Source organism: Drosophila bipectinata, chromosome 3L (assembly GCF_030179905.1).
Source record: "Drosophila bipectinata strain 14024-0381.07 chromosome 3L, DbipHiC1v2, whole genome shotgun sequence".
Taxonomy (NCBI): Eukaryota; Metazoa; Arthropoda; class Insecta; order Diptera; family Drosophilidae; genus Drosophila; species Drosophila bipectinata.
Window position 1 is genome coordinate 7,892,584 of NC_091738.1, and position 26,386 is coordinate 7,918,969.

Consider the following 26,386-nt stretch of genomic DNA (forward strand, 5'->3'; position numbering starts at 1 on the left):
TGGCATCATCCGTATCAGTATCAGATCATAACGGATTATGAGTGTATCATGTCGAGCGGCGGCAAAACTCCTCTCTATCTCTTTCGGATATTGTAGTCGTAATAAAAAGAAATTTACATATGAAAGTTAAACTTTGAGCGCATATCGCATGATGTTTTCTCCTTCATCGGATGCGTCCTTTTGCTAATAATGCCAACGGTATGTGTGTGTGTGTGTGTCTGTGTTTGTGTTTGAAAAGGTACAACGTGTGTGTGAGTGTGGAACTGGGAGTGTACTAGTAGTCCCCATAACGTATGCAACATTCCACGAACAAACACACCGCCACAGAGACGGGCGAAGCTTCCATCTTCGTCCTCATCAAAATGAGAAGCGTCGAGGATGGCGCATACAAGGATGTAATGGCAGCGAGGGGAATGAAGACAGGATCAAGGCAGCGGCGTGAGACAGGCATCTTTTAATATTGTACTCTACCGTTGTTTACATACACTGGGAAAAACTAAGGTGCAAGTTACTAGCAACCCAAAATCAAAACACAATTAGCATAACTAGATTTTTACTAATCATTGGTATTTTTTTTGTCTCAATCAGTTTTTCCAGTTTTTGCTTACTTTCATTACCAATTAGTTAATTATTTTACATGGTTTCGTATTGTTATGATTTAGTTTTTTTTTGTTTTCTGGTTGAATCACAGTTACATACTAAAAATTTATTACTTATTACATGCTACCCAAAAGATTTTTGCAAGCAAAAATTGTGTTACCCAAAGTTTTTCTCGCAATGCATTCTGTAAAGATGTCACAGTACACACTGTCTATGTGTGCGTGAGTGTGTGTCCTTGTATTTGTAAGTTTGTATGTATATGTGTGTGTTTTTGTGTCCTGGTGTATGTGTAGTTGTTTGAGGTTGCGCTTCGCGCTGTTTACACGGCCTATGTCTACATTTAGCGTATATATTTCTATATATATAGTATATATATATATATAAGTTCGCTAGCTATACTTGGTTTGTTTTCATTTTTGTTGTCATGTGTACTGTCTGTTTTTGTTGTTTTAGTTAGTGTTGTTTGTTTTTGTTGTTGTTGTTATTATTATTATTATTGTGCTTCGTTTATGGCACAAGTTTCTTAAATCCAGCACCTTCTTGGCCAAGTTTGAGCTCTTCATAAATTGTGGGATTTACTTCATTGCACTGTGTATTGCTGAGCGGGTTATGGAAGTGATGCGCCGCATCTGCCGCACTCTTGTGATGTTGCTGGTGGTTCTGAAGTGGATGTTGCTGCTGCTGCTGCTGTTTCTGTTGCTGGTAATGTTGCTGCTGCTGCTGTTGCTGTTGATGTTGCTGTTGCCTGTTCCCCGTCGGAGCGGCGGCACCTGCAGAGGCTGTCGGCGCTGTTGTCGTTGTGGATGTCGTCATTGTGGCGGCAATGCCATTACGGCCATGGCCGTGACTGTTCCCATTGTTGTTGTTGCTATTGCCGCTGCTGCTCATCCCATGTTGGTTGCCATTTTGCGTCGTGATGGCCGATGTGACAGTGGGTAGCTATGGCCATGTTTTTTTTTTTTGTGGGTGTGGATACATTTTCGGGGGAGGCGTCGATGTGTGCCGAGGGTAGTAGGATGGTAAAGAAGACATTGACAGTTATAACATAAAAAATAAGTAAATACACGCCTACGAAAAATACACAAAAACATCGAGTTACCATGCCACTATACTAACATTGGCTAAAAATGACGCTAGCAGTACAAACAAAGCAGGTAAAATGGCTAGAATCGATTAGGCCGACTATTCTAAGCCCTATACCATTTTTTATAAATATTTTTCCAATATAGAAATTAACTTTTATTAGGGCAAAGATCAACATTAATTATTTTTAAGTTTTTTTTAATTTTTAACTTTTCGAAAAATGTTTACAAGTCCCTATACAATTTAATTTCATTTGAAAGCTTAGTGACTCTCTTTTACTTAAAAATCTATTCCTAAAAAATGTATATAGATACTAGAAAATTCGCTCTACTTAATAAGCCCTCACAACCTTTAGAAAAAAAAATGACAAAAAAATATAAGCACCACCCACTCGATCACTATACACACCTGCACCTGCTCCAGGCCTCTGGTGTAGGTGGGATTCTCAAAGGCCACATTGCCGTTGACCGATTTGCCGTGGCTGGAGCGCTGCCGGCGATAGAACACAATGGCCGCTGCCGCTAGCAGAATGGCCAAAATGCTGGCCACAATACCGCTGATGGTGCCAACAAAACCCGAGTACCTGCTGGTGGCCTCGGTCACATGATGCTCGCCGAGCGTGAACCTAATCGGATCTGTGAGCACGCTGGCACCTGGAAGACAAGCCGGCAAATTAAAACCCAGCCCGGGGCAATTTTTACTTCCTTCCCATGTCGGGAGGAGAGCACACTCACCGTAGCTATTGCCAGCCTTAACCACCAGCTCGTAGAGCACATCCTTCTTGAGGCCATTAATGCTTATTGTTGTGTCCTTTACGTCGATGCGTCGTATCTCGAGAGCAGCCATCGCATTGTTGCTGTTGCCGTTGCCCATACTTGTTGCATTATTCATAGCTGCCAGGGTATCCATGCCAGGCTGATCCACAGAGGAAGTCGCATCGTGGCTTGAACTCGAGCTCAGACCAGAAGTTGGCGGCAGTACGGCGGCCTCGTGGTAAAATATTCTATAGCCGTCAACGGCATTTGGATTCTTTGTCGGCGCATCCCATCTGTAATGAAATAGTTTTCGTAGAGCGGCAATGGCGCCGTATTATGAGTGCTCCGGTAATAATGTTGCAGGCTCAGAACTTGTCTGGAATTTTAATAAATTTAATGCGACTCCAGGTTCACAGTTTTTGCCCTCATCAACCTCGTCTAAACACCACTCCCCACTCTCTAGTCTAGTCTACTCTTAAAACCTTTGACGTTGACCGAGTGTATTAAAGTGAGATAAAAAATCTCGGCTTTAATGGATTTGCGGTCTATTAGTGACCCAACATCCCCAAAACCCACACACAAGCTCTCACACACACTCACGAGGGTTGAGAGTGTGGATAATGAATGTATTGGGTTTTGGTGGCCAAATGGATGAGTCTACTTCCGCTTCGGACAAAAGTGTTTAAGAGCTTAACCGGGGGGTGTGGGTGACTGGAACGTGGCCCACATAGTTTGGGGCGCTTAAAGCTAAATGGCTTATGCTCGGTTAAACTTTGTTTAGGTAGGACACTCGCCACGAGATACCAAATTGAAAAAAGTTAACTAAATTGGCCCAAAAAAAACAACAGCAAACTAATAAACTACAGGAATTGTTTAATATCCCTGGGGATATTTATGTTTTAAGGAAACTGATACAAGGATGCTTTAGCTAATTATGGTAGCTCCAATATAATATATTTCATAAATCAAAAACCTCACCTGATTTTCACTTCGCTGTCAGACAACACTGACACAGCAATGTTCTCCGGTGGACCTGGCAGACGATCTCTGTTCTTCTCGAAGCAACCGACAATGGTCCTTGCATATTGCAGACTGCAGATTTCCTTGGACCTCACAGACTCTCCTCGGCACCAGTTGAGGCACTTGCGTGGGACATGTTCATCGGCACAGCAGGAACGATGATCCGATCCATCGGCAGCACATCGCATCAGTTTGTCAAAGTCTACGATGCATTCCGGCCGATCGGCAATGGCATCAAAGTCCACATAATAGCTGCAGGCACTGCGACAGCCCATTGTCACGTTTTGTTCCGCACAGCAAGCGGATACATTGTGGTTCAGGGCCGGCGTATTACGTATACGCACCGATACCGGTGTCGTTGTGGCTCCAAAGGGATTCTCCGCATGGCAGAAGTAGTCACCAACATCGTTGGCCTGCAGCTTGCTGATCCTCAGCGACATGGTATAGATTGATGGACGGGACTCATTCGTTTTCACCGAAATAAAGTTATTGCCGCCGTTGATGACCGGCACCCGTCCATCCTTTTCCCGCCAGAAGAAGGTTTTGGGAGCTGGTTTCGAGTCCACGGTGCATCGAAGCTCAATCTCATCTCCGATGGAGGCCACTGTGATGCCGGCTGCCTGGATTTTAGGTGGATCTTTAGGGGAAAAGAGTCTGTTAATTGCTGCCATGCCATCATCTCAAAGGGCTCTACTCACAGCAAATGTTAACCCTTCTTGTGGCCTGCATGGGCACTCCGTAGCCGTTGTCCGCATAACACGAAACATGCTCCATGTCGGCCGACACGTTGTGGATGACCGTCACCATGTGCCGCGAGGTGTCCTGACGCACCAGGTGTCCGCCCACGTAGAGCGAAATAGTCGGAGCGGGGTTGCCCAGGGCCAGACACAGAATGGTCATGGAACCGCCCTCCGGAATGTTGTCCGCCGGATGCACAGTGGGGGGCTGCAAGTACCAGAGTGTGGAGTACATCACAATTACCCACCGAAATCCAACTCTCATAAAATTTTTTTTCTTTATATTTTTGAACACTCACATCCACAAAGGCTGGCAGGGCGGGATCCGTCCAGGCCACCAGCGTCTCCGAGGGCAACGAGTTGCCCCGCTCACCCACAGCCTCCACGTAGAGCACATGCTGGGAGCTCGGCTTCAAGTTGTTCATCCTCAGCCAGGCCAGCTTCGTTTCAATCTTAATGAATTGGTCGGCCCTCATGGCCTTGTGATAGACTCTGCAGGGGTTCGAAGAAAAAACTCAGAGCGTTGTAATACATTTTTTTTTTAATAAAAAATAAATCAAATAATTTTTTTGCAATTGTTTTTTAAATGTAATTTCCAAGTAACAAGTCCCAACCTCAAATGCCCATCAGCACTGTACTCACCTGTAGGTAATCCTCTCGTGCGGATGGGCGTACTCTGGTGGCTGCCACGTCAACTGCATCCAGGTGGCACTGTGCGCCACAACCGTCAGCGAATGTGGCGGCGAGGGGGCACCCCAGGCAACGCCCTCACCCCGAGCTGCAAGTAAATGCACACATGCAGCATAACAATTAAATCAACTGGATTCTTTTTTTGTTTTTGGCCATAGCATTTGCCGTTGGCCAACTCACCTTCAGTGGCCCGGTTGGTGGTATTCAGCAACAGCATCGATGCCGGCAGCGATGTGCCAAATTTCCCGCGCGTCACAACCGTAATTCGGTACAAGGCATTCTCATCCAAATTTGTCAAATCGATACTCGTCTCATTGGTGGTCAATTCCTAAGTGTATAATTGCACACGAATGGCCAGTGAAACGTTAACGAGAACGAGAGAAAAATGTGCGAAAAAATTGGCAATGAATAGAAGTCAGAAAATCCAGAAAATAATACGACACTGGGTATACTCTTCGATCTATTAAACACTAAGCTATATATAATCTTATTTCCACGTTTTTTTTTATAATTTTCTAAAGAGTATTCTAGCTTTCTTCTGGGTATTCCACCAGAGATCCGCTTTTTAAACGATTACAATAAAATTTGACAACATTCTCTGGTCCAGTTTTTGGTTCTGCTAGAGTCTGCTCGTGGTTGTGGTTTGGCTTGATTTCGCTGAAAGACATGTCGCCATGATTAGTACTCCTTGTAATTGCTGCCACGCAGCGCAATTTGCAGTATTTAGTCCGCCAAATGACACCGCACCCGAGTTTTCTACGCCAGCCAGTCAACCAGCCAGCCAGCTGCTGCACCCACATCCATCCCGACGTCATCCCGAGTCATTCGGACTATGTCATTGTGGCAGTCATTCAACTCATTGGAGAGGGTTCTCCTCCCAATCCACTGGTCGGTTCCTATCCTTGATTGCTGTCCCTCTACCCTGTCCACACTGGCGTTATTTTGTTTCAAAAGCCATCCTCGAAATTGACAGCTATATCTCTGGCCCTAGTCTATGCATAGAGTTGGGATGGACACTCCGCCAGAAGCTCAACCCAGCCAACCCACATTTGTTAACAGCCACACCCACTCGAAATTCGCATTAAAAATCGTTAGCGTAATCTGTTGGTGTTACAGCTTTTGGGGGAAAGTTAAATACGCTACTGAGTGGTATGTTTTGGTTTATTTGGAAATTAAATTAAAATAGAAGACTTTCTTTAAAAATGTACTTGTAGGTTGGTTGTAGGGTAGGTTTCCTTTAAGTCTTTAAAAAAGTATTGCATAAAAATATATTTTTTGGCAAAACCTTTAATCCCTGAACTTAGCTCACCCTACAATCACACAAAACCCAACTCAATCATTTACACACTGAATGGCCGGCTGTTGGCTGCCGTTGCCGTTGCTGTTGGGTCACTGTCTCGTTTTTAAATCTCTTGCAGATGTCGCAGTCGCGGTGCGGTTTTTGGCCTTTAATTGCATTTTTGGCTGCGTGGCCAGTGCGAAAAAATGCGACGCGTTAAGTAATTTATTTCGTTTTATGGCCAAACGCTGTTTGTTTTATAAAGCAAAGTCAGTTCTCGAGGGGGAGGCGGCATACATTAACTTGTTTTTTTTTTTTATCAGCAACATGGCAGCAGCATCATCAGCGTGCTTGAAAGAGAGGGTGGTGGCATTTGTTATTTCAGCTACTTAGTGCTGGCAATGCGCTAAAATTATTTGATTTGAGTAGAGACCCCCCTTCATGCCATGCCATGCCATCGCGCCATGAGCTGGCTTATCCGGCGTAACGAGTCATTTTGAGTATGTAAGTCAATGTCAGAGCGATGTTGGACATCTGTTCGTGGAGCCAGTTGTTTGGCCAACATCTCTAAATATGTATGGCATTCGCATCTCGCTTATGGTTAGAGGTATCTATTTTTTTTTTTTTGTTGGTGCGGCTGCTTTTCATTTTGGCCATGCCCGGGTCAAGTCGTAAATCTCAATTTTCGGGGGGGCTGGTTAGGCTGCCCTGCTTGTGACAACTTGTGTCAAATATGATGCCGAGCTGTGGACCCATTTTAGCCTCGAAACCCGTCCGAAATCTGGGCCGAGATAGAGACTTTTATTTGACACAGGTACTCTGCGATATCCATTTCAGATAAACTAACTATAATTTAGTGGGCACTGCCCAAGAGAATAAATTGCCCAGCTCAATACTAATTTCCTTCCATTAGAAACTTATCTAAAACGCATTAAATTCCAAACCCTAAAATAGGAAAAAAAAAAAAACCACTAGATTGTCAAGGCAAAGAGGGAAAAACGATTTATTATGCTCTCGACAGCCCGTGACTAAAAAAAAAGGCAACACTAATAGCAGCAAAAGGACTTTTAGTTGGGCATTTTGTGTGTCACTTTGGCTTCGCTTTTTCAGTCCCTTTACGTAATTACATTAACCGCAACTTAAATGTGCCACAATTGGCATGACGAGCTGGTCCTAACTGAATAATTAATGGGGTTACCTCCCAGAAATCGAGGTGAGTCCCATGGAACTACTTGAGCGAATGGCTGTTCAAAATGCATAGCGCGAAGTCCTTGGCTACTTAGCTAGGTCACTTAAAAAAATACCCATATATTTTAGGCTTAGATAATCTACAAAAATACTAATAGATATAAGATTACATGTATTAAATATTTCAAGAAGAATGTCTCTATTTCTCTATCTCTGTTAAGACTTTTTAAATGCCTCTTTTTTAGTAAAAAATATATTGTTTTAATAAAAAAATTAAAACATAACCCACAGGCCCTTAAAAAATTCTCCAAGTGTCTATCTCCGGTATTCTGAAGTAACTCCCCTTTAACGGGAGACACACTCCGGCCATAAAACTAGGTCCCTGGTTGCTCATTTGCCAGTTGTCTTGGTCCTTGGACTCTGGACTACGGACTCCGGAGTCGACTGCAGTGACAAAGCACATAATCGCCATAACCCAACCCCTTTCGGCTCTTTTGCAGCTGTATCAGAATATTTAATGTGTCTAATTTCTGGCATCGTGGTCAGCCTTTCCGGGTCTGGGAATTCCCCATACCCATATCGGATATATTATTTTTTTTTTTTTCGTTATTTTTCAGTGTCGTTGGCTATATTAAAAAGTTTTTTATGGTCTTGTGTTTGCCAAACACAAACACAAATAAGTATAAAAGTCGAGTCGAACTAACGCAGAACGGCGGCACTAAAAATCATCACAAAAGTTACGTTCATTTTCGGGCAGGGAGTCAACCGAGAATCATTTGAAAACTGCGACTGTAGAGGAAAACCTTTTATTTCCGTTCAGGATCCCTTTCCCCCCATTTCTCTTCTGTACGTCGCGCCACGGCTTGATGGTATGTAATATCCTGTAGAGTCCTGTAGAGAATAATGTTTTTGTGTGGGGATGTTGCTGTTGCCGATTCTGGTGACACAATGCCGGCCGTGCATTGGCGACGAATAGAAATTGCCAAATTATTGGCACTGATTCAATCAGGAAGGGTTGGTGGAGCCCAACCGAAGCCTGACGGCAAAATTACCTTTAATATCAACCGATTTTGGTTTTTGGGGGCTTGAAGGCTTTAGTGGCTACGGGTAGGTTCTTTCCTTCCTCCACCCAGAACCCCAGTCCGACGTCCGCAATCGTTGGCAATTGCCAACGTTATTTCTGACACGTCCAAAAGCAATTAAGTTTGTCCATAAAAGTGTCACACTGAGTCAACGCATTGCTGGCTGTGCAGGACTCTGGCGATAGCCACGAACTTATAGATATATGCGATACAATAACCCATTCAAAAAGGGGGCGAGACTCCGATGTTTTAAACCATTTGACACCAGTGGGTGCTAGGCAATGGGGTGGGACCGCAAAAAAGCAGAAACTGCAAACTGAAAAGCATTTAAGCCAAGCCGAAGCCAGCCCCAAGTTAAGCCAATAGCAACAGCAACATCAGCAACATCACGGCGGCAACAACAAGAACCGCAACAGCTGCGTGAGCTGCTGACCAAACCAAACAAAACCAAAACCAAAAAACAAAAATGCTTCCAAGAGGGCGAATGAATTTTCCACAATAAAATCAACAAAAAAACAGCCCAGAATATAAGAAACCTAAAAAAAAAAAAGCAAAAAAACGAACTAAAGCTGACACCACACAGTATCTTCCATATCGATTGGTTTTCCAGATGAATTTGAGTTGTTCACGTGACGAAAGTTTCTGTCACGATTGCCAAGATATTTGTGTTTTGTTGGTGATTCCCCGGATCTCCATGATCAATCACATTTGGTTAATCAATTAAATGGCAATGATTTGCAAAACAAAACAAGTTATCATAAGGCTTTCTTAGAAATGCCCAAACAAACAAAACACACCCTTAGGTTATGAAGATTTTGTACCTACCAATGTTGAGGTTTTTATAGTACAGACTAGAGCTAAATATTCTACTTCAAATTTTTAAGATTTCTTTATTGTCTAGTAATGCTTAAAAACCTCTAAAAATTCCTCTCACGCGACCATCACCCATTGATTCTCTGTTGGGTACTGCATCATTGCCAGGTCGTCGACGACAGGTTGCAGCAGCAGCATCACCATCGCCAGCAACACCAACCAGCCACTTTAAATACATTTCTGTGCGCATCAACACGCGACAAACTCTAGCCAGGCTTTAGTTGTTGCTGTTGTTGCTATTGTTGCTTCTGTTGCTGTTGTATTTTTTAGCATTTGCAAGTTTTTCGAGGCCAATAACTCTGTTGATGGCCATGGCTGATGCTGCAACAGCAACAGCAGCAGCAATTGCAACAACAACTGTAGCAAACGGCGTCCAACCCAGGCCCAGCTGCCAGCAAAGCGCGTTGATGTGTGACAACAACAGCCAATAACTACAACAACAACAACAACAACAAAAACTAAAAAAAAATTGCTGCAACAACAACAAAGCCAATGGCAAAGCCAGAGCCAACTTTGGTCCGTTGTTTGGTTTGGTTACAGTATTTTTTTTCTTCTCGTTTTTCGCCTTTTTTTTGGATCGGCTGCAATTTTTACCAGTTTATAGTCACGTTTTCCACGTTGCCAATGCATATGGCGGCCATAAGTCCCTACGCCCTGCCCCGTCCTGCGTACCACTCACCTTTCTGCCCTGCCCCCCAGGTCCAGACCCTCCCCCCTTTAGTTACACAGCAGGCGTCAAAAACTTTACCCATAGCTCGATACCCGGTATCTAAGCCCTTTGCCCACTCTCTCTGTTTTATTTGGACCGAGTTCAAAGATTATTACACTGTATTGGATTAGCGATTGGCCAACCAGAAATAGATGTCGGTGTCTGTCTATATTTATATTTTAAAATTCTATTTAAAGTGAATATATATTGTATCGTTGGGATTGCACTTGAAATTGGAGGTTTGATGGTCGTGGTGGAATTTCAATTGATTTCATTCGGTGTATAAACAATGACCATCGATATATGCATTTAGTGAGATTTAGCCTATGGCGGGGGATTTAAATAAATAATTGATTAATTGGCTTAAAAGTAAACATTACTCATACGCCGTGTATTTCAGCAGTTTTACTGAAATTTCTGTTGGGCGCGTGGAAGACAGTATTAAATGGGGATTTAAGGGGTTATATACAGTTGTACCGCGCAAAAATATGGATTTTTATCGATTTTTTTTTGACACCATAGAAAATATTTATGAAAAATGTTTTACCGACATTGTTTAGTTCATGTTTCTGGGTACTTAATTAAATTTTTTCATAAAAAAATATTACATAACAAAAATGTTATAGCCGAATTCCCGGATCGTCTTTTTTCGATGGTGTCTTGCGGTGGACATGATTTCTCGAAAATGGTTCATCCGAAATCCAAAATTCAAAAAAGTTTAGTTAGTATATTGTATTGTCTAGTCCGTGAACGAGAGATTTTTAAAAATTTTGATTAAAAAAAAAATGGCGACGTTTTTAAAAAAAAATGTACTTTTTCAACGTATAAGATTTTTGTTTTTTGTGCTTTAAAAAAGAAGTTTTCAAAAAAATTGAAAATCCCTCGTTCACGGACTAGCTAATATCATAATAAATAAGTGGTCAAAATTTGGTGTTGATCGGATTAGTAGTTTTTTAGTAATCGTGTCCACCGCAAAGGTAATTTCCCAAAAAAAAGATTCTGAGATAATCGCGTTTAAAGTTTCAAGTTTGTTCAGGATTAATATGCAGATAGTGCGCTATAAATAGCTACAGCTTCGGTTCTAATGCTCCGATCGTTATGAGTTTTTGTGAGAGTATTCCCAATAAAATATACTTAAAGAATATGCAATAAAAAAAAAATCGATTTTTTCATATATCACAACTGTATATAACCCCTTAATGGATTTAAAGCTCTTTGTGGTGGAAATAATGTGTGGACAAAAGTTTCATTCTAAATAGAGTTTATAAAATATAATAGCTTGCTTCTTGCTTCAAAGATTACGCATACGACATGTGTGCCAGAATCTCTTGTATTATAAGTGCTTGTTATGAAAGCAATTTCCTGTTTCAGAACTTCTTCATTAACTCTGATACCAATTTAAGTTCTTCCCCCAATTGGAAAGTTGTTGAAACGGTTATTGTCCTGGCCCCGGTCTGGCACTCAGACAAGGCAATTTGTAAGCTCTTTTCAATTCCATTGGCACTCGAATATATATAATGTCAGCATTTTAGCCCAAAAGGCAAATCGTAATAAGGCGGCCACCCGCAGGCCCCATGCAAATGAAGTGCCCCATTGTGTGTGTTTGATTTCGGCCGGAAAAAAAGAAGAAAAAAACCAAAAACGAAGAAAAACTTTTTTTTCCCCTAACAAAGTCACAGGTACGGCAAGGATCCGGAGATAGTTGTGCCATGGAAAACTTTTCTCACAGCCACTCTCTTTCATTTTCTCTATCTATCTGGGGGGCTTTTTTTCGCCCCCCAATCTCTATTGTCCATCCCAATATATACTCACATTTTCCAATTTGGCAACTGTCTCGTACATGGTCATGTTATTGACTTTGCCATATTGTACGATGAATTCAATATCCTCCATTCCAGTTGTTCCACTTGTGGCATCGCTGACGGACGACTGCTGCTGGGTATCTGGCGCCACATCCTTTCCAGGATCCAGAGCACCACCGGCTGCCAGTTCATCGCCGGTTATCATGTCACCAGGTGACATGTTGCTATTGCTGCTACTGCTACTACTATTGCCATTCACGTTCTCCACATCGGGCTGTGTCCACGTCAAACTAATGCTGCTCTGGTTCACGAATGTCGCATGCACATCTTCGGGCGGGCCCGGGATATTCTGGGTGCCTGTATGGAGTAGAGTGGGTGGAGGAAACGTCAGAGGGATTGTTTTGTTTTATAATGCAACTTTAATTGGCCAATATTGGTTTTGTCTGCCGGGCTGTGGTTGGTTGGCCCAAAGCTTTGACCAAATAATTTAGCGCACAATGGCGTGCACCAGTGCGTATAGACACGCCGGGGCACAGACACGCAATTAAACAAACAGAATTAGCTGCAAACACAAGTCCTTGCTGTGGACATCTGCCGCACGGGATGTGTGTCCTGACGGCAAATGCAGTGACTGACAGTGACTCGAACTCACAGGGATGAGAATATTTTTAAAAATAGAAATTTCTTTAGAAAATCTTTATATCTGTACATTAAAGACCTACACTGTATTGAACAAGGTCTTAAAAAAATATAAAGTACAACCCATATAGTAACAAAATCACTGTCAGTCACAGCTTGTCATGATCCTGCAACACTGGCCACTCGGATTGCAGGACTCAAAATGCCAGAATGTGGACGAAAACCACTGGCAGTCATGGCAACTACTTACCTTCCTCGAAACACTGCAAAATGTTGCCGGCATATGATAAACAATCGGGCACATTGCTCGTCGATGATGATGATGATGATGATGTTGCAGATGCACTTGCCGCATTGCTGCTGCCTGATGTTGCTGTTGTTCCAGAGGATGATGATGTTGATGCTGCTGCTGCTGCCGATGCTGACGTCGCTGCTGTTGATGTTGCCGCTTTGGTGGTCAGGGCAAGAGGCATGACGCCGCGGCAGAGTGGCATACAGGCGTTAATGACGCCGCGGCGACTGCAGCACGGACTGTGATCACGTCCGCCGGCTGCACATCTCGCCAGAATGGCTAAGGATTAGAGAACAAACGGGTCGAAGGGGTGAGGAGGAATGGTTAATATTGTGGGAAAATTTGCATAAACTGCCCGCCAGATACGGCTCATTGTGCTCTGTTATGGCCCAATTTGTGACATGAACTCATCAATTCTGCCAGGATCCTATCCTACTCGGGCCACCGGCGCTCCAATGGAAACGATAATTTTAAGGATTTGCCGTGAGTCGACAACTTGAGGCCAATTTACAGGAAATTAACCGAAAGATTTCCTATCATCGACTAGGTGACGAGTAAATTGGGCCAACGTTGTACAAAGTCATTCGAGGCCTTGAGGAGATTCTATTTTTTGAAAAAGTATGACTTGTACTTTTTCGTTTCTGGAGTTGAATAAAAGGCGATAATAATGTTGTTAAAAATTCCCCGAAATCACTTATTCAGTCTGCCCTTTGATTTCCCCAACCTTTTGGCCTATTTAAAGAGAGCGTTGTGTCTTGAAGATATAAACAGAAATTTATTCTGGGACTTTATTCTGAGAAGTATATGGCTCTGTTACCTCTAATATATAAGCAGGTTCCAGGCCTCGGGGTCCTACATAATTACGGAGAAATTAATCAATATTCCGTGTCAGTTTTGGAATCTATTGTTTACTTCTACTAGATCCCTGTCAAACATAATTTCAAGCAACTCCTATTAAGCACCAAAGGCCCAAAAGCCTCCGACAACAATTTTCGCTTGTTTAGTTTTCAGAGAACCACTCTATTCAGTGCCTACTGTTTCTAGAGGAGATTGTGTGAGACTAATTAACTAAAAATTGATTTGCATAAGTACAAAAATTCATTACGCCCAAATGGGCAGACGGCAGTCGGGAAGCTGCCAGCAGGCCTCACTTAATATTCGAAATTGCATCAGAGGACCAAACGAAAAATGCAAAATGAGCTCATTAAATTAACAAAAGTCCACAGGACAATGGCTATGGCTCTGACAGTCTGGTAGTCTGGTAGCTGGCCAGGAGGCTAGCGGGCTCTATCCTGTCGCTAATTAGTGTTGTCTGGGCGTGTATGTGTGTGACTACTTTTTGGGGATGGAGATGGGGATGTTCCTGAAAAAGCCTCGAAATCCAGATGTTACTTACGCATTTGAGCACGGCACGCTGGCCCCAACCGCTCGATGTCCGAGAGGCGGATGTTGTAGGAGCAGAGGGGAGCGCACTGTGGCAGCAGCCCGGAGGCGTGGCAGCAGCTCGTCATGTTGTATCTGGAGGCCGTCACTTGGACAGGCTCGGCGGCCAGTGTCCGGGTGATCAGGCGAGGAGAGGGCTCACTCTTTCCATAGGCATTCACCGATACCACGTAGAACTCGTAGTAGATGTCCGATTCGAGGCCCTCGAGTATTAGCGGTGGTTGGCGCTGCAATGGTTAATGAATTAGCCAAACAATTTGCGGGGGGAAGGTCTAAAAGCACTGCCGAGAATTTAAGATTCTTGTCTTTAATATGGTTGCAAAGAATTTTCTTTCTAGAATCTCTTCAAAGTGGAATAAATATTTTTAAACAACTTCTTGTTTTTTAAAGTTACAAATTCATTTTTCTGGGAAACTCCAACACTTTTAAAAAAGGTTATGTTTCAAACATAAACGTTTTTCAAAAACTGCTTTCAGGAATTAATTGTTAAGGTTTCAGGAGGTCTTATATAGCCTTCCTCTTCAAGAAAAATCCAAACAAAATTCTAGTCCTATTTCTTCCAGTATATTACCTTCTCTACGGTCAAATAGTCATCGCCCACGCCCAGACGTCGGAATTTGACGTGATATGTGCTGACAGTGTCGGCCAGGCGCTTCGGCTTGTTCCAGTCCAGAATCACGAAGTTGTCCGTCTTGGCCACCGTCCGTAGCTTCGACGGCGGATCGGCCAGGACACCGTAGCCCTGGAACAGACAGCTGCTGTACTCGGACATGAAGCGCAGGCATCTGCAAACATCCGGAGGCGGGGTTGGAGGAAATGAAGAGAGAAATAGAGGAAAAGCGTTGTAATTGGCATTTGGCATAAAAACTCATCCTGTGGAGTCATTAGCAAGTAGCAGAAACGAGAGAGCTCCCATTGTGTTTGGGTGTTGAGCGTTGAATGTGGGGGATGTGGAATGATTGGGCATGGAATTGATATTGGGGCTTAAGAGCCTATGGCAGGGCCGGCTAGAAGGGCAAAGGACGTAGGACTTAGGACGATGAGCGAAGGACGATGGAAAGGAGGCAAGGATGACGATAAGTATGGGCCTAGAAAAGTGATTAACAAAGGCAAAGTGGTGCTCGTTGATGATTATTGATTCATATTTATGAGTGCTTATGGAAAATATCAATGCCAAAACGCTAATGATGAGGGCATTCTACTGAAGAATATTGTGAAATTTTTCTCTCAAAGCGGATTTGATAAATAATTTGAAACAAAAGCGCCTTTCAGGACAACTTACTTGAAAAGACTAAAGTCCAAAGACATTAGCTTGCCAGAGCAGAGGGGAAAGCAGGCAGCCGGTATTCCTCTTGCTCGGCAACAGGGCGTATGATCGATATTGTTGGCCAGGCAGGTGAACGTGATATTCGACCAGGGGGCGCACACCATAAAGTCGGGCAGCGTGGCCAGATCTGTCTTCTGGGGATCGCACATTTTGTCCAGACACATGCGGTGCGTCATCCCGTTGTCCTCGCAACACTGTCGCACATCCGGAAGATGGGGCATCGCCCCTTTGTCGGTTGATCCCGCCTGTGTCTCTGCCGCCGAGGCGCTGGTGTGGGTGAAGAACCTCAGACGTTCGCTGGGCAAACTCGCACCAAACTCATTCGTGGCCGTAATGATTACGGCGTACATCGTCAGGGGCTTCAAGTCATTGAGCTTCAGTTGCGTTTGATTTGCCGGCACGTTGTGAAGGCGCACCGACTCCGCAGAGTCTGCTGCCGTTCGATGGACAATCTCGCCACTCAACTCATCCTCGTCGAAGCTGTGCAGGGTGGTAACGTTCACGACGTAACCGGATACCCGATCTGCCAGCTTCTCCGGTGCTGTCCATCCAACACTCACACTGGTCTCGCTCACGTTCTCGATGGTCACCAGGGTGGGGGTGCTGGGTATCAGCTGTACACCCTTCAAGATGCACTGCAGGCCGCTGAGGGTGTGCTGGACGCAAGAGACTCGCGTCTTCAGCTTGTCCGTGAACGGGGTGTACTCGCCGCGACACATGTCCTGGCACAAATCCGGAATCTGCTTCTCCACGCAGCAGGGCACATGATTCCGCCCGTCGGCCATGCAACGGACGATGCTGGGAAAGTCCCGTTCACAGGCCTCCGGATCGATGCCGGTGGTGCCGTCCAGAATGTTGTGGACATTGCAGAAGCCCATGCACTGGGCGGAGACATTGGCCCGTTCACAGCATTCCGTAAAGTCGTGTGTCACCAGAGGCGGCACTTGGCTGGGACGCCAGAAGCTACGATTATCCTGGGCGTCCAGGGGCGGGGGCAGCAGGAACACGTCACTCGACTCGGCGGCAGCTGGATCTGTGGAATTTCCTGGGCCACCGGTCGATGATTGCAGTTCCTTGACTAAAATGGTTTCAAGAAATGAAAATTGTGTGAATTTCAGTTGGAATTTAAGATGGATGGTTAGTGTAGGCTCTTTGTTAGTCCTAGTCACTCACCTGTCAGTATATGTATACTGCGCAGCACCGGATCCGAATTAAGTTCACAAATATATGCCCCCGAATCGCTGGGCTTTAGATTTTTAATCAAAAGCACCCATACTTCGCCACCCGTCTCCAGATTTTTACCCTTGGGATCTGGAATATATGAAAAATTGTCTACTTGTTGCTTGAAGGACCTGAAGGAATACATACTTTCATCGTGGAGGATGCGAACACGATGATCCTTGGTTACCCGCACTGTTCCTGCGGTCAGGATCTCGTCACCCTTCTTCCATATTATTGTGTTGTTCGAGGAGTTCTCCGACACCACACAGGTTAGCAGAGCATCCTTGCTTTCAAGGATAATAGATGGTCCGCCGGTTCCTTAGAGAGCGCAGAGTGAGTTAATTTTGTACAAAATAAAATGAAAACTCTTACCAATTGGCACACCAGACTTAACATTTGTTAAAAGCACACATATCGTTATCACAAGGAGCAGCAAAAGCCTGAGCATTATTCCCTGTAGGATAACCTGCAAAGTAGAAATCAAACAAGCGTCCTATTAGTATTTCTCACGTGTACCTCCTGTAATGCTGAAATCAAACAAAATTGTTTACCAAAAAAATTGTTTAAAGAGCCGGGCAACCGGGCAGAGCGAACAACGAATATTTTTCAATCATTTTCCACAGCGGAAAGGAAACATTTTGATATTGCAATAAATGGCCGGGTCAGGTGAAAACGCCAGTGGCAACTATGTGTGGGGGGAGGAGAAAATTGGCGGGGAGGGGGGGCATTTGAGCCATCAGATGGCTGACCTGGGAAATGCAGCCAATTGGGATTCACTGGAGGGGACGGTTAGAGGAAGGAAGAAGGAAGGAAACGCAAACAGCTGAAAGTAGCGTCACTTTTACCTTGGACCCCTTGTTGACGTCAACGTTGCCAGAACATTTGATGTTTGAAAAATAACATTCACAGCTTCATACCTCCCCCTATCACCACCCCAAAGCCCCCACCCACTTTTCACTAACCCTGCCGCTCTCTGCCCGCCCCGCGTTCCATGCGTTTTTCTGCAGGCCACTCGCCTGGTTTGGTTACCTGTTCGTTTATGGCCAACGTTTTTGGATTTTTGTTTAAAAATTCGAACGAGTTTTTTGCTTTTTCCCTTCTTTTTTTTCTGCCTTGATAAAATGTTTAACATTGCAGTGACAGGATGCACGGAAAACAAAAAGTTTTCCTCGGGAGAGTCTATGCTTCAAGAAGAGAATTCCTTCAAAGCGGGCATTTATCGCCTTAGGCTGGAAATTTAATATTTCAATTTCTTATTTAATATTTCCCATCTCTCCATCATGAATAAACCAATTATCTATTTTTTTATCAAATATATATTTTTTGGATCAGTGCAGTGGGGGGCGAGATTTGTTGAAATTGGTTCGTGCATTTTGTGAAAGGTGCTCGAGCTGATTGTATCTGTGTGAGAGCGAGTGCTTGCGTGTGTTTGTCTGCATTCGTATCTGTGTTTGCTTTAGTGTTTGTTTTGGTATAAAATGCCCTGAACGTGAGCGCGTAACTGAGAATTTGTTGGCAGTTTTAGCGACCATTCCACGGGTAATGGCACCAACAAATTGCACCAACACTGCTCTGCAAAAAGTGCGTGTGCGGCTGTTGAGCTTGTATTCAATTACGAGAACGGTTAATCGATTCACCTAATCGCCGAGTGCAGAACAGGTTACGGATCGGGATTCTATGGGCTGGGGGGCTAGGGGGCTAGGGGGCTGTGAGGCGTTGGGGGGAGGAAGTCCCCTTGCCGGGTCATGTCATCAATGACGTTTATCGACGTCAACATTGACCGCCCGCCCTCCATTCGTGTGACCCCCATTCGCTGCGCTGACAAACCGCTTAGCTGGCTGCCAGCAATGGCATTTGTTTAGCCATCGCCTGCCTGCGGCACTTCTAGGGTATCGCAGAGGTCTAGCTGTGCAACAATAGCCCGAGGGGGCAAGTTCTCGGGTTGTGCGAGCATAAGGTGGGCTTGTACATGCCTTTGTGCGCATCAAGCGCATTTCAAATTGAATTTACAAAGTGCGAACGCGATGCCCGAGCACGCACTTGCCACCCATGATGCGAAGATTGAGTTACCTGGCAATAGCGATGATGGTGAGGGTGATGGAGAGTGTGCTGTGCAGGTGCGCACACCTTTTGTCTGGCTCTGCCATCAAATTCCATTCATAAATTCCAACATAGCCCCGACGTAGACATGGAGCCAACTTCTACCATCTCCTCTGGCTCTATTCCTCGCGAGTTGCTCAATTGCAAAAGTGACAAATTTGATTAAATTATAGCGCTATTGCAAAACGATTTATCTTTCGCTGCACTCTGCCCTGCCACGCTCTGGTGTCGCATGCCACCCACTCAATTAATTGTTTTTGCCCTTGCCACTTGCCTCTTGGCTTCTGCTGTTGCTGTTTCTGTTGCCTCTTTGGTGCTTGCCGCTTGCCGTTTGCCGCTTGACGTTGCCATTTTTGCGCACTCATCCAGGCACGCACATTCTGAACGCACACACCAACATAAACCCATATGTCAGGATGCACTGGCCAAAATTTTTGGGGCTTCATATTCGGTCGAGCTATCACCTGTGTCATACGATAGGGAAATCTATATTGTATTTTTTGAAGTGCCTTCATTTGTTTATGTGTATGAGCCACGTTGTTGCCATCTATTTGTCTTCATCTGGGCCACAACTACCATATTCCATCTCATCTCGTCCGCGTCCACATTTTCGTCCTCGTCCCAGTCCTTTTCTTTTCTTGTCTCGTATCCTGGTGCGCTGTCAACGTTCTGCTCGTTGACGTTGTAAGTAAATTGTATAACGTGGCGTATGAGTAATATGATATGCATGCTTCGATTCCGTTCCGCTCTGTCTTGGGATGCTCGGTTCTGCTCAGCTCGTTGAAGATGATGTGGTAATCAGTTTTGATTTTATTAGCACAACAGCAACGTTGCTGCCACAGACAGTTAGCTGTTCCATGCAGTGGCATGCCACCCCAAAAATGAGCGGTAAGCGCGCGTTGAATCTTTTTTTTATGATGACTTCCCGCCCTCAAACTCGTACATCTCCTTCAACTTCGTGGCATGTCAAGTGTTCCGCACACACATCAATCCAATCTTATGATATATGTACGCCATACACACCACACCATACCATAGAGGATGATGCGTGGCAACCCTAACGCCTGGGTCATAATTGTTAATGAAATTACGTATACGTTTTTAAGTCGAGCGGTAAATGGTGCGCTTAGTTGCTTCTGCCTTAATTAAATTTCCTTGGGAGACAGTTGGGGGATGGCAATGGAAGCGAAAATAAGATTCAAGTTGGAGTCAAAAATGTAGCAGCTCTCAAGTGGAATGTGTAAAATCCTAATTAATTCAATTTGCAAAACCATTTAAGGTAATTGCGACTTAGTGGCAACGAGAAAACGAGGAAGATCTTGAATTGTTTTCTGGCTAGGCCTTTGACTCTCTCAGAAATTCAATTCATTTTCAACTATTAGCTGTCTCGATAAAGTTCCACAACAATTAAATCATCTCTAAATAAAAGTTTTGGTCAAAAGTTTGTATTAATTGGCCAACCCTCAATCGTTTAATTGGCCATAAAAACTTTTTAATCTCCATAAAAATTTTTCCAAAATTCCAATGATTTTTTCCCATGAGACGATTCACTTGAAATTTCATAAAATATTTATCAAGTGAACAAATTAGCATATCTCCCACCTTTTTCCAAACTTTCCTGTTTTATTACTCGATTTATATATTTTTGGCCAGTCTCTGTGACTAATTAAGGAACTGAGCACACACATTAATGATAAAGCGAAGAGACCCACTCTTAAAGGTAAATGGTTCCCGCCAAAAAAACACCAAAAAAAAAATACAATGAGCAACAAAAGACAAGAAAAAATAGTCCCCAAGAAGGCATCATAAAAGGACCCCGGAAGGACATTAAGTAAATTAAACAAAAAGAAAAAAAAAAGAACGGAAGAAAACCAAAAAGTAAAAGTGTAGGAGTGTAGGAATAAATGAAAAAAGACAAGAGACATTTGCACATTATTTTATAACATGGCCAAGACAGACAAATGACAGCCGAGACAAGGTGGCTCGGACCCCCGAAGGTTTGAGGCTGGCAATTGCCCAGGCAAGATCTACTTCATGATAAATAAAATACACCGCAGAACATTTTAAAAGCCAACCGACAACACTTTCCACTTTGCTGCTAATTTAAAGTTAACACCAAAAAGTCGCAGCCACTAGAAAATGGTGAAAGGGACACACACACAGCCAGGGATGGGAGGCTGGAACGGTAAGGGGCAGGAATACTGAACGAGGGTTACCACAGCTGACGCTCCAACTGTCTTGGCCGTCTGGCTGTCCGTTCTGGCCAACTTTGGCCCGTGTCTGTACGGCTTTGGCTGGGACTACTTTATGGGCCTTTTTGTTGTGCTTTTCTTGTTTTTCTTTTTTGGTTTTCCGATTTTTTTTTCTGTTCTCTGTTTTTGTTTTTTCTGTTCTTGTGTTCTGGCCAAGGTAATTTTTCTTAATTACCGCAAAATGTTTACCTTGTTGCTTGTGCTCTGCCTGGGTATGGGCATATATATATATATATTTTTCTTTTTTTGGGTAGCCCCAGATAAGGTCCACATCCCTCAAAACAACCCATAGATTGCGCCCTAGCCGCTCCAAAAAGGTGTAAAATATTTTCGACAGTACACAACACTTTATATTGTTATGGTTTGGTGTTTTTAAGCAGCTTTGGACCGGCTCAGTCCCAGTTCGTTTCATGTTTTCACACTCCCCGCACAAAGGAGGCAGCAGCAGGAGCCTGGCAGCAAAAAGTAAAAGTGTTGCATACTTACCAGAGGCGACAAGCTCTTACACACTCAACACACATACACAAACACATGCCCAGGGAAAAGGTAGTGAGTGGGGGGCCGAACAAGGTGAGTGTTGTTCGAGCAAGGTAAGCCAGAGAGACCTACAAAGCACACTTTTTCTAATGGCCACACACAAATTGAAACTAATGTTCATAGCTATGCATATTTTGTGTTCTTGCTCTTGCCCAGAAAACTTGAACTTGACTAAAAAAACACAAAACAAACGAAGAAAAATACAAAATAGCAACAGAATTGTCAACCTTTTTCCATTCATTGCTTCCGAAGGGAAGGTAAAAGTATGTTTAGGCCTTTTGTTGGCTTTTCCGGTTCTTCTTTTTCCATCGAGTGTGTATGTTCTACTATGAGAAATATGATAATCAAACAAAAAATTACTCATACGCCGGGTTGGGTGTAAAGTTGTTTACAACTTTTTCGGGGCCAGGACGACGATAAGGCGACAAAAGCCCAACTAAAAACAACAAGCTACAAAACTTTTGTTTGTTTTTCCAGGTATAGAGGTCCAGGTACCGAAAGTCAAGCCGAAATGGAAATGTTGGTTTATAAGGACAACACACCTTGATTAAAGAGTTAATTCCCATTTTTGCGGTTAAACCCTGATCCGTTTCATTAGGACTAAGCAAAAAAACTCAACAAGAAATTGTTAAATTATTCAAAAACCCTACCGTCGAAGTTTGTAATTAAAATTAATACGCAGAACCTGAGAAAACAAGAAAAACCCAACAAATACGGAAAGCAACCACGGAAATCGGCTTGTGGCATTAAGCCGGGAAAAATAAAAGGCAGCCGGGGAGAGAGAGAGAGTTGGTGGTAGGAAAAAAGAAATTTGTTTTAGCATTAAAACAAAATCAACACACCTCAATGTAAAAATCTCCCAAAAGAGGCATAAAAAAGATGGGGAATCAGTCCGCAAATGCACAGATGCTGAAAATACCCGGGCTTTTCTTTTTTTGGAGCAGCGAATAAGCAAAACATGTTACAACAAAGGACCGAAACATAATGAACAATAACAATGAGATCCACAAAATTCCAAAGAGTGTATTTGTGATTATATGATGGACTGGATTATACTCATTATTATAAAAAAATTAAATAAATCAGTACTACTCTACACTTCTATGATTAACCATTACAACCCTTTACAAAAGTATTTTTTTTTTTTTCCATATACCTATAATCCTTTTCAGATTACCATTTATCCTTGTTGCGAAAGCTGTGTATTACCCAAATCCTGTAAAAATACCCAGCAATGGAATTGCTACAAAAAGAGCAAAAATAAATGCTCGAGCATAACAATAACAGAGGCGGCACATTAAACAAATATTCCGCAACAGAAAAAAATGCCAAGGCGGAGATAAAAAATAATTCAGCTGAAAAATGGAGAAGGAGTGAGCGAAAGATTTACTTTAAAATATATATTTACATATGCAAGGATGTTCAAGGATGGCTGTGTCTAAGCAAGCGTGTGAGTATTTGTAAATCTGACATAATTGCATGCACAAGTGTGTGTGTGTTTGCTTTTCGGATTGTTTATTTTGTTTGCACATTTCGCTGGGCAAAGAAGCAAAAACTTTTTATGCATTTTTCATACACATAATTCGCTTCAAGCGCAAATGCACAGTAAAAATAATAATAATAATAATAATAATACCGGCAACAACAATACACAGCCATAACAATTGCAACAAAATGCACAGCACAGACGGAGGAACACAGAATCAGAACCAGAATCAGGATCTGGAAGGATGTGAATAGTGACAACAATGCCTCAACAACTCGCAATGTTGCCGAACAACAATACTGAAGGCGAACAGTAGAATCCACACTCTCCCCTCCTCATTCGGAATACCAACTATATAGCCATCCTTCCGATTCAACCGAAAACCGACCAAAGAACTGCCAGCTTCAGTTCTACGGCGACAGCAACAACATTGATTTTACATTTCCGCCGCTTTGCTTGCTAGTTTCCGGTTCTGCCACTGCCACTGCCGCTGCCACTGCATGCCACTGCCAGTAACGTTGCACTTGGCATGACAGCATTTGTGTTTCTCGGATCCACATATTCACACAACAATTCCACCCACTGCCTGATTGCAGGCACACAACAAATGTGCGACAGATGCCTTCTCCTCAATGCCAGGCAAGAATATGAAACAAGGACTTGCTCGCAAGCCAGGCAGGCTCAAAAATATAGATCTGCATAAAATAAAGTTTATAAACTCCACTAGAGAGTAACACAATAAAATATAAATACTTTCAATAAACCAAGTGCTTTGCTCTCATAAATATTAGTATCCTTGCATGATTGAATCCTTTTTGCATGTCCTGAATTTTTCCAATAAAAGCAACTCCATTAAAGCGATTGCCAAAAAAAAAAGCTCTAACTCTACTGACGACGATAGAAATCACACCATTAATGCCAAAAAGGTGATTGCACCTCTTCAGAGATGTGTATTCGAGCCATTTCCTGCATTTCCCGACTGCGTGTCCTGCCAGGTCAAAGTGTCTATCACAAAGTTACATTTTTTTTTTTTACATTCACGATGGCATAGATGCAGCCACTTCAGACTTCCAACATGTTGCTGCCACATTTGAAAAGCAGAGACTCGAAACTCGAAACAAGTTCTAAAGAGCATGGCATAGCAACCTGGTTTTGAATTGCGTTTACGTTTTCCTTTGCCTTTTGGCTTTGGCTTTAGCTTTGGCTTTGGCTTTGGCAGTTGTTTCCAGTAGTTGGTAACAAATAAAACATATAACACTCCAAAAAACAAGCCACAAACGCAGATGTGTGCGGGTGTTTGGGATAACTAAAGTGCTTACCAGGCCAACAGCTACAAGTTGGCTAAGACGGTAAGCTACCTGCAGTTGACGAAAGGCTGACGAACTTCCAGACTTTAGACTCTCTCTCGCAGGACCTTCGGATGCAGTTACATGGCTCCCTACCATGTGTGTGTGGTTAGAAATTAGATTTACTAGTTTCCCGACAAACCCCCAAAGCCTGAACCCCACCACTGCAACCGTCTGAAAAGTACCAAAAACTTCATCTAAGCCCAGGCTAGCTAACTTTTTTCCAAAAAAAAAAGATGAAAAAAACATAAAAAGATACGAAGTTAAACAAATGCTTGGGGCACTTTAGAGCTCGTATACCCCGTTGTACTATTAAATTTACCCATGGGACTGTTGACTTTTTGGCTTTTTCCAGGGCACTTTCAACACTTTTGTTGTTTTTCGGACCAAATTGGTTGCACAAACACAGCCACAGAGAGTATAGTACCAGTAGGAGCAGTACCAGCAGTATGAAACTGTGGATATCAATAAAAATATTTCTCCTTTTTTCCATCATATCTCCTCTGTTTGTGAACGACTTAATCACTTGGAAATATCAGAAGCCAGAACTGACTGAGGGCCTGAGTGCTGTGAGCTGTGGGCTGTGGGTGCTGTGTGTGGGCGATTGTTGGTAAAGTGTTACAAGTTTATGGTCATCAGCAGTCGACGAAGAAGAAAATGCTGAGGAAAAAAGTTCAAAGTAACGAAAACTTTTATTACGGACATTTGTGACAGAACAGCAACTTCTAAGTGGTCCAATTGGAGGGGTCAGGTCCATTTCGGGTCTGGTCCTCTACTCGTAATGCGGTGTTAGTTTTCAAAAAACTAAAAAAAAAGTTTTTATGGCCTAATTTCGCCATTGAAAATCAAGTGAAATATTAAGAGTTTATACACGAAAACAAATCTAGTTGTGGCTTGAATATGTGAGGAAAGTTTATCGCTGGGATATTTTCTTTAAATTTAAATTTCGTTTAAAAAGTCTGAACAAGCAGGTGGAAAATGTAATTATAAGCCATAATTTCAAGCACACAGCACGTGCCTAAGGATGAGAAAAGTGGGCGAAAAAAAAAAAGGCGAACCTGATTTCAAAGAGCAATTACATTAATTTTACTCAAGTGCAACATGCACTCGGCGCTAAACTTCATTGCAACAAAATTTCCGCGCCAATGTGCAAAGAGTTTTGCGGCAGTAACGCCGCTACCACCAACGAGGAGGCTGAGGCAGAGGGTGAGTCTGAAAGTGAAGCCCGGAGGCAGTCATTGAGGAAAGTCAACCGCGACCGAAAGTGCCAGGTTCTCGTGTCTCACTGCTAGTGAGGAGTATCTATGTGTGTTTGTTTCTCGGTATACATATGTATGTGCATCTGTGTGCGCCACGAGGTGCTAATGAGCTGCAGTTTGCAGTCACTGAAGATGTTAGCAGGCAGCCATTTTGCTGTTACCAACTTTGGCTCTGCCCCATGTTGTTGCCGTTCGTGCTGACAGCACTTAAAAGCTTTGTACCACACACACACACATACTCATACTCTCTATCCCCGCCCACTTTTTTTACGCCCACTCACCACTTCTCCCCTGGTGGCCCTTGCTTGGTGACGTGTGTTTATGCTGTTGATATTTTTGACATTTTCGGTTGGCATTCTCGTTATTGTTACTGCACTTTATACAAGAGTTGCTGCTACTGCTGTGCTGCTGCTGCTACTTTTTTTGTTGCTTTTTCTTGCATTATTTTCATTTTTGTTTTAATTAAAATTTCACATGTCAACGATTTTCCGAAGGTGACGGCAGCGTAGGTGGTGGCTTTCCGCCTCCACCCCAAGTCTCACACCAAATGAATGACTTTTTCATTTCCTCAGCCAGCTCGCATCCGCCCATCGGTTTCTCATCGTTATTCGACCCATATTTGTGGCTTTTATAGGGTACATCACATTCGTATTTCATATATTCGGA

The 26,386-nt window shown here is 43.3% G+C and overlaps 1 protein-coding gene across 1 annotated transcript in view; it reads right to left on the reverse strand.

The window, feature by feature from the left end:
* Nucleotides 1-546: 546 nt before the first annotated feature.
* Nucleotides 547-26,386, reverse strand: part of LOC108133912 (Ig-like and fibronectin type-III domain-containing protein 2) — a 64,034-nt gene continuing 38,194 nt past the window's right edge. Inside the window, exons 3-18 of the mRNA XM_017254018.3 lie at nt 17,113-17,206; nt 16,888-17,058; nt 16,693-16,830; nt 15,475-16,597; nt 14,764-14,977; nt 14,146-14,419; nt 12,708-13,028; nt 11,829-12,175; nt 5,066-5,213; nt 4,838-4,973; nt 4,495-4,687; nt 4,157-4,403; nt 3,417-4,095; nt 2,418-2,731; nt 2,092-2,336; nt 547-1,539 (exon numbers count right to left, since the gene is read on the reverse strand). Coding sequence (XP_017109507.2) covers nt 1,108-1,539; nt 2,092-2,336; nt 2,418-2,731; nt 3,417-4,095; nt 4,157-4,403; nt 4,495-4,687; nt 4,838-4,973; nt 5,066-5,213; nt 11,829-12,175; nt 12,708-13,028; nt 14,146-14,419; nt 14,764-14,977; nt 15,475-16,597; nt 16,693-16,830; nt 16,888-17,058; nt 17,113-17,188 — 5,058 coding nt within the window. The 5' untranslated portion in view covers nt 17,189-17,206 and the 3' untranslated portion in view covers nt 547-1,107. The remainder of the gene's footprint in view (nt 1,540-2,091; nt 2,337-2,417; nt 2,732-3,416; nt 4,096-4,156; nt 4,404-4,494; nt 4,688-4,837; nt 4,974-5,065; nt 5,214-11,828; nt 12,176-12,707; nt 13,029-14,145; nt 14,420-14,763; nt 14,978-15,474; nt 16,598-16,692; nt 16,831-16,887; nt 17,059-17,112; nt 17,207-26,386) is intronic.